The sequence below is a fragment of the Etheostoma cragini genome, chromosome 16, assembly GCF_013103735.1.
Source record: "Etheostoma cragini isolate CJK2018 chromosome 16, CSU_Ecrag_1.0, whole genome shotgun sequence".
Lineage (NCBI taxonomy): Eukaryota > Metazoa > Chordata > Actinopteri > Perciformes > Percidae > Etheostoma > Etheostoma cragini.
The window spans coordinates 20,755,375-20,763,764 of NC_048422.1; the positions used below are offsets into that span (position 1 = coordinate 20,755,375).

Consider the following 8,390-nt stretch of genomic DNA (forward strand, 5'->3'; position numbering starts at 1 on the left):
TGTGTGTGTGTGTGTGTGTGTGTGTGTGTGTGTGTGCGCTCTCGTCCTTATAGAACTATTATGTTTTATGGGTCATGTGTCTTGCTATGCTTCTGTGTCTCAAAGGTGTTTCCCTGGTCGTAAATGTTAACTGTGGAACATATGTGTTTCTTTATGATAATCAAATCTTTTCAGCAGCTTTTTTCTTTAGTACTCACTTTAAATATTTTATAGTCCAATATTTTGTTTGCAGTTTCACCAAGAAAAAGCGTGGATTGACCTTTTCATCTCCTCCTGTTTTGTCTCTCACCATACGTATGGTCCCACTTCACTTTTTCTGCTCCAGGAAGGAAAGCATGTGTGGGTGTTAAGAGTCATCTGTTTGGTTGACCTCGCTGCCCCTGAACACGGAGCTGCCGCTTGCCTTATCCCCCGACTGTCCACTAGTCCTGTAAGACTCACTCGGCAACATGTCTGCAGAGGTGGAGAACAGCGTTCCCCTCCCTCCCGATCCCAGCATCGCCTCCCCATCTACACCCTCGACCAGCACCCCTCCCACCTCCCCTACATCGGCCACATCCAAGGTTCCATTCAAGAAAGAGAAGAAGAAAGGTTAGTGATGGAAGATGCAATGCCATGATAACGAACATGCTGGGATCTCGACATTGGATTGACTACATTTTTGGGGTCTAATCTTGTAGAAATCCTAATGTTCTTGATTCCTTATTTATTTTACAGTCTCTGAGAAGACAGATGAGTACCTGCTTGGCAGGTTTCAAGGGGATGGCGTGAGGTACAAGGCCAAGCTGATTGGTGTTGATGATGTTCCAGAGGCCAGAGGAGACAAGATGTGTCAGGACTCCATGATGAAACTTAAGGTGCAGCATAGGACCTCCAACTGTGCCCTGCTGTCTTTCAAACTCATTTTAATGCTGTTATTGCTAGCGTTTTTCAATTAATAATTCATCTCCAAGAATTGGGTGGGTATCATAGACATATTTGCGGCTGGGACAGGTTCCACTGCAAAAGTCAACCGTGCACAAATGTGTATATGATTAGCTTTGAATCACAAGTAATGTTGTGCTTACTCACAAAATAGGACTGTGCAATTAATTTCTGTCACTATTGTGGCTCCTAATGATAATGAATAAGATCAGTTTAAAAAACGATTATTTAGCAAATTATGTTTTACGAGTAAACTCTAAATCTTGTGTTCTGAATGAAAAGTATTGAGGGAAATGTGCCAGTTTAAGGTGTTTTCATAATGAATTTGTTAACTTCAAAAAAATGCCACATCTTTCTAAAAGTCAATGAGGAATTGTTATATAATCCTGATTTAAATATTGACCAAAAATAATCGTTATGATTTTTTTCCCATAATCAAGTTACAAAAGATAGAAATTCAGAATGTTATGTATTATTTATCTGCCAACAGGGTATGGCAGTAGCTGCTCGGACCCAAGGCAAACACAAACAGAGGATCTGGGTCAACATTTCCATGTCAGGAATCAAAATCATTGATGAGAAATCGGGAGTGAGTTCTGCCATTTTCATTCCATTACTGTCACGTCACACAGTAAGGTCCATTTGATTTGGGTTTGGCTAAAAGCTTTTGTCCTCACGACTCAGGTGATTGAACATGAGCATGTGGTGAATAGGATCTCCTTCATTGCCAGAGATGTAACAGACAACAGGGCGTTTGGATATGTGTGCGGAGCAGAAGGGCAACATCAGTTCTTCGCCATAAAGACTGCACAGCAGGTAACGCTCCCACATAAACAGACACGCAAACGCACAAATCGGCACTCGCCAACAAGAACTGCATGAACAACAAAGGCAAATGATCAACAATGGCTGTGTCTCTCTGTCACCATACAGGCAGAGCCCCTGGTCGTTGATCTGAAAGACCTCTTCCAGGTCATCTTCAACCTGAAGAAGAAAGAGGCAGAGGCCTCACAGAAGGTAACCGCTTCAGAACGAGTTTATTTATTTTTTCAAAGGTTGGACAGAGTGAACATTTTCTTTCTGAAAGAAAAGCATTTTGGTGTGTGGTCATCTGGCACGGCTGACAGGGTATATACTGTACACACTGTACCTCTGGAATGTCAACACTGCTTCTTTGTGTTCTTTCAATAAATCACATCTTTAGACATTCCATTGAAATGATGTGAAATGACACATGCCTCATTGAATTAAGAAAATAAGTGTAATCAATAACAGTCTACTTCTGTTTGCAGGGGGAAAATGGCAGCACTGTAGTTGAGGTAAGCAACTTGGAAGCGCTTGTTTTCTTCAAACAGCTTCTCTCACTCCTTCCTTAACCTTTTTGCTTTTCTACCGTGTTGTTTCCAGAATGGAGGTGGTGCCTTGCTAGGTACGGACGGTGAAGTGAAAACTGCTCAAGTAAGTGTTTCTGCTCTGTTGTGTTGTGCTGCTTAACATTAAAATAGCACACTCTTCATTTATAGTAGCTGGATAAATACAGTATGTTTCTTTTTCTCTTTGACATCCAGCCAGTGGAGCAGCTTGACCTGTTTGGAGCCATGTCAACCCCTCCAGACATCCAGGCTCCAAATGTAAGTGTGGTGCCATTAAATGTCCCTTCTATCCTGGCAACATCATGGAATTCAACTTAGTCAATGAAGTGTAGCTAGATTTTTTACAGTAGTATACTTATAATGTTAAAAGACTGTTGAAGGCTTATCTAAATCTTTCTTTTAATGGTAAGACGTTTTGAATCCGGAAAATAGTAAAAATGATGAATTCATAACAATATAACTTGCTACATGCTGCCTCTTGTCAAACATGTTTCTAAAATGTGATTTTAGAAATAGAAATCATCTCAGCTCCTCCCAAATCATTCTGTGTGAACTCAATTCTAAAAAGGCCTCCATTTTTTGTGTTTAATTAGATTTATTAAAAAAAAAAATTTAAATACATTTTAAATTATTTGACTTCAAAAGGATCCTTTTTAAGAATTGAGTTTGAGCTTCTCGTAAACCAATCTCATTAGCTGCTTTCCGACCAAGTAGTTACAGGAACGTTGTTATAGGAACGGTCCACTTCTAAACAGTTCTACTAACTACTCGCAACCAAAACCGGTTGATGCATTTGCACTGGCCAAGTGGCCATAGGAACTTGTTTGAGGGGTAAGGCAGTGACGCAAGCACGGCAATGGTATTTATAGCGTTGTCACTTAACTTTGGCGCTAGTCTGGCTATCACCAGACCAAGCTAAGCTCTATAGATTAGAATAGATAGATTTGAAATTGAGTATTGGTTTGGGGAGTCTACTCTGTATTTTCTCTGCACAAGAGGCTTGACCAACGGGCACAGTTCAAACGACAGTACGCAATTGGATAGTCCTTCAACCAATCAGACCAACAATCCGGATGACGTAGAAGCAACTGCAGCATCAACGCGTTGCTTCGCTGGCGTTGGTGGCGTTGGCGTGGTGGCCGCTATGTTGAATGTAAAAAAGAAGCTGCTTGGTCGCTTCTCTATCGTCATTGTGTTAAACCTGCCAATAGAGTGCCGGGTAGATAAGCGAGTTTGTGATTGGTTCCCGCAAAATTGTGAACTGAAGCAGAATTAAAAGTGTAGTTTTCCAGACCAAGCTGCAAGGCAAAATTAAATCACCGGTAAAGTGGGCGGGGTTTAAACAGTCTACTTTAACGCCATATACAACAAGAAACCAGATTGGAAGAGGCCATTGGAATGTTCCTGTTGTGCCTTGCCGGGATCCTCACAACGGAGTTCGAACGGCGGCGTTTAAAGACTAGGATGAAGTACTTAACAGAGAAACACGGGCCCCAGCGTAACATGATCCTCTGCATCAGTGCACTTTTTTGGTTTCTGAATACTGTCCATTTTTGTAGTATTTCACGTAGTCAAGTAATTATTCAAGTAGTCGGTGTTTTGCTAAAACAGAATGCATGGCTTCTACAGATGGCGAGCTGTGGGGGCGTGACTTATAAGTTGGACCAATCAACGTAGACCTAGGTCAAAAGGGAAAAGACCCTGCCCTGAAGTAAGAGCTAAATGAGTTACAGGAACTGCGGGCAGAGGAACTTATTAATCCCCAAATTGGTCCAGTTGGAACACGGCGTTATGTTTTAAGAACTGCAACAATCCCTCCGGTCGGAAAGCGGCTATTGTTGTTCATCGAACCTTTAAAGCTGCTACAAGTAGAATCTATAAAAGAGTCATTTAGGTGGGCTTTGGTGACACCTGGAGTGTTATACTGGTAGTGTTATACTGGGAGTGTTTTACTACCAGCTGGGCCAATTCACTAGCTGAGATTCAGGTCAACGAGTTAGTGCTGACTAATGCATATTTATGTGCCTTGCTCCTGTCCCGGGCACGTAAGAAACAACTTTATTTTTCAAGTTGGAATATGGACTGTAGACTTTACTTCACCAGGAAGTTTAATATGACGTTGATTTTGAGGTAAATATTCTACAGGTAGCAGCTTTAAATGATCTTTTTACACCATGTGATTCATTTTTCATTTTGTTAACACGTGTTTGTCTCCTTCTGCAGAACTGATTCATAAATCTTTTTTTGTTTTCTCTCTCTCTCCCACTGTCCCTCTCATGTTAACCAGGGCTCTAATGATATTCTCTTGCTGGACTTTTCTGCTGAAGTTGACAGCAATCAGAATTGCATAAAGGGAACTTCCTTTGTAACTTCCTGTGCCCCTGACCGTAGGACATCTCCCGAGACAGAGAATCCTTTTTCCTCAACATTTGGCTACTTTCCAACCCCAGACAGTGACCCTTTCAGAGACGACCCCCTTTCTAAATCACCCAGTTGGTCGGAACCCAATAATTCACAGATCTCCCTCAGCACCACTAATCACCTAAACGGCACTGCTGGCAACACTTGTAAGACAATTATTAACGGTGGTTTGGATGGATACTCTGAACACCTCGGTCAGCAGATAAATGACTTATCCAGTAAGACCATGATCCTCGCTCTCAGTAACGGACAGTGGCCACTAGGGGGCAAAATAACTCAGGGCAACACAATTACCATGATGGAGGGGAATGAATCTGGAAACATTCTCTCAACCAGTAACCCGTTTCTTGACTCCTCTTTGAAAATTGCCCCTGTCTCTGATGGCATAACCCATCACCCACAATTCCCAGTGACTAATAGCAAGGATTCAGTTGTCATAAGCCCGCCTCCGCAGAGCTCTAAGTCTGGACGAGGTCGAAGGAGCGCAAAGGTGATATTTCATTGTTAGATGAATCATAGTAGAGTTGCATGCGTGATGCCTTTTTAAATGGGTTTAATGCACATTTCCCAGAGTATAATTAGGTTGCTAACATCTCCCTTTCTTAGCGGATAGGTTTTGCACAGGTGTCTGACAGGAAATGCCAGAGGGTGCTGTTGGTTAAGGGCCTGTTGTCTGTATCCATGCTGTCTTCATGCATGCACTGTTGGTCACATACTTCTCTAACTAGCTTGCATAAATGGCACTTTGACTGTGCTGCTGAACAATCGACTGTACCTTTTTGTCATCGTTGCTCTAAATCTATTTTCTAACACCATGCTTCAGTGATAAAAGCACTGGTAAGTGGCACAGCATGCATATCTGTCAATGTTAATGTAATACTGTAGTAAGTATGTCTGGCTACATAATTATAGAAAAGAATTGTTAAAGGTTGGTGTAATTTCTAAGTACTATGTAGTTTATTTATAGAGTTACCATGTCAAAAGTTGCAACAATACACTAAATTTTTTTTATTGTGTATATAATATTTTTGTTTTATTGTTTTTGACTAGTCCACAGCAAGTGACCTGTTTGGAGCAGAGCTATTTGCTGCTCCTGGTCCTTATGAAGGGTCATCTGCCTCAGGGGACCTCTTCAACAGTACCCCTGCCAACACTTCCTCTTCCATAGCTGCTCTGGGTAATCCACAGAAGGAAACCTTTGTGACTTATCAAGATATTACGATGTTGTTGAGGCTTTACATTCGATTCCCACTTTCATATTCCTTTTTCTTTAAATTCAGGGAATCTTCAGTTGGGTCCTCCAGCCAGCACAGGTATCCCTGCTGCAGGCGTGTGGGGAGCCTCCGTTGCTGCACCTTCCATGTTCTCCATGCCAGGAGTGACCTCTCCGGCCCCTAGGCCCACCTACCCACAGCCATCTGCCTTTGGTGGCCTACCTATACCGCCCACAGCTTGGGGCCAGCAGGTGCCCCCTCAGTACAGTTCTGCGCCCTTGTCTCCACCCCACCTCAACTGGGTCCAGTCTCCACCAGCGGGTCCATTCGGTGCTCCAGGTTGGGGTCAGCCCACCATGACTAATCCTTTCCAGACTGGCCAGTTCCCTGGAATGGTTGACCAGCAAGGTCCGTCTCGCCCCCCTCCTAGGCCACCTGTTAAGGAGGCCCCTCCAAAGGTGGAGAACAGTGCCTTCACAGCTTTGGACCCTCTTGGAGATAGAGAGAAGAAGACTGGAAAGGACATGTTCAAGGACTTCCAGATTGTCAAACCCCCTGCCATCCCAGCAAGGAAAGGGGAGCTGGTGTCCAACTCTGCTCCAGCCCCTAACAGCAACGAAGCTGGTGCATTTGATCAGTACTTTTCCAGTAAAGTGGGCCTGGCTCAAGATAACGCAGATCATGATGACTTTGATATCAATCAAATTTCAGCAGGTGTTAACGGTAAACCAACCACAATTATGCAAGTTGATGTGTATGTGACTGTGAGATTTGCCGCTAACTGTATCCTCTGTCGTAATGTGTCTGTTTAGATGGTAATAAACCAGCGCCTGCTCTAGCTGCGGTCCCAGCTCCATGCTTTAACCCCAGCCTCCTCGAAGCTGCCTTCTCTTCTGCTCCCATTGCAAACAATTCGGCACCTGCACAGAGACAAGGCCCCAATCAGGACTTGTTTGATCAAGCATTTGGGGCCCCAGATTCCAGTCTATTTAGAGTGCCACCGGTAGCCATGGTACAGCGATTCACAAAGACACATATTTACGCCATATCAAGCGTGACAGTAATCATTTGTAATTTGTGGCCTTTTTTCTCAATCTTACAGCAGACTGCTGCTGTTGGTCAGACTTCTGGTTCAACCGCTGCTTTTGGGGATCCTTTTGGAAATCCCTTTGCTTGACCAAAGCTTTGTCCATAAGTATGTGTTCATGTTTGTATATTACTTTACTGACTTCTTCTAAACAGGCTAATTAGTATAATTCTTTTCTTTTTCTTTTAACTTTTCTGTTCTCCTTTCTCTGCCCTCACAGTTGAAATGGAGATCTTCACATCAAACAACATCTTTGGGACAAGCTGCTATAACGTGCGCAAGACAATCCAATTGATGAACTATTCTAACTCTTGTTCCTGACCCACCATTTTTACACCTCCACCTCTGATGCTGTTTTTTCTATCCAATCAGTAGTTCCCTTATTTCTAAAGACCACTGATTTAGAAGTAAATGTTATGTCCTGATCTGCTGAAGAAAGAGATGTGGTGTGTGTGTGTGTGAGAAAGCACGTCCAAAGAAGTTCCCTGCTGATACTGTCTGTGTTAAAGAAATAAAATAATTCAATCATTATTCTGCAAGTTGTTGACAAGTCCATTGCCTTCTTCAGAGTTAGTGAATCATTAGTGTGCAGGAGTTTCAACAGTCAAACGGATATAGATGATCTATCTTTAAATGGGCTATGTCTATGATACTAGTTATATATATATATATATATATATATATATATATATATATATATATATAACGATTTCAACCAATGGAGTTTATCAACTCAAAAAAGGAAGAAGTATCAGATATTTATACAATACCACAGTGGGAAAAAAATCTTTATTACAAGTAAAAGCTGTACAGTCAAAATATTATTAATATAAGTGGAGCTAATTTTAAAGGAGAATTCCGGTCAATTTCCAGATGTAGCTCTGTTCTTTATAAATTTGGACTGCTCTCAGTCAAAACCGAGTTATCCTCCTGCTAGATTTTGCACCGAAAGTTTTGTTAATTAAGCTAGTGCACATACTTTTTTGTCTGTTTAAGCCTGTTGGGTGCTAACTCTAGCAGGATAACTAGGTTAAGACAATACTAATTGTTTTCATTTTGTTTTCATTAAGCTTGCCATTGATATTGTATTTACAACTTTACTTTAAAATCTGTGGAGCAAAAAGTACAACCTTTGACATATAACTGAAGCCAAGTAAAGATATAAATAAGCATTAAATGGGAAAACCCAATGTTAAAAGTATCAAAAAATATAGGGCATACAATCCTACACAAAAAAAAGACAGATGATGATTATGTTTAACTAAGAAAATAAAAATAAAGTAATTGGAAAAACCACAGAAAATAATTAGCATAAAAAAGAATTGGTAAAAGTACTTGCATACAATTTTGAGAAAGATCTGCTACTTTATA

The 8,390-nt window shown here is 41.5% G+C and overlaps 1 protein-coding gene across 7 annotated transcripts in view; it reads left to right on the plus strand.

The window, feature by feature from the left end:
- dab2 (DAB adaptor protein 2) overlaps positions 1–7,449 on the plus strand; it is a 10,751-nt gene extending 3,302 nt beyond the window's left edge. For 3 of the 7 annotated variants that reach the window (XM_034896835.1, XM_034896836.1, XM_034896837.1), the window contains exons 2-15: positions 326–591; positions 718–857; positions 1,415–1,513; positions 1,609–1,740; positions 1,858–1,941; positions 2,217–2,243; positions 2,332–2,382; positions 2,493–2,555; positions 4,585–5,208; positions 5,769–5,895; positions 5,999–6,655; positions 6,745–6,944; positions 7,035–7,127; positions 7,240–7,449. In XM_034896835.1, coding sequence (XP_034752726.1) covers positions 450–591; positions 718–857; positions 1,415–1,513; positions 1,609–1,740; positions 1,858–1,941; positions 2,217–2,243; positions 2,332–2,382; positions 2,493–2,555; positions 4,585–5,208; positions 5,769–5,895; positions 5,999–6,655; positions 6,745–6,944; positions 7,035–7,109 — 2,421 coding nt within the window. In that variant the 5' untranslated portion in view covers positions 326–449 and the 3' untranslated portion in view covers positions 7,110–7,127; positions 7,240–7,449. Of the gene's footprint in view, positions 1–325; positions 592–717; positions 858–1,414; positions 1,514–1,608; positions 1,741–1,857; positions 1,942–2,216; positions 2,244–2,331; positions 2,383–2,492; positions 2,556–4,584; positions 5,209–5,768; positions 5,896–5,998; positions 6,656–6,744; positions 6,945–7,034; positions 7,132–7,239 lie in introns of all 7 variants that reach the window. The other 4 variants (XM_034896839.1, XM_034896838.1, XM_034896834.1 and 1 more) reach the window with 4 other exon arrangements.
- Positions 7,450–8,390: the final 941 nt, after the last annotated feature.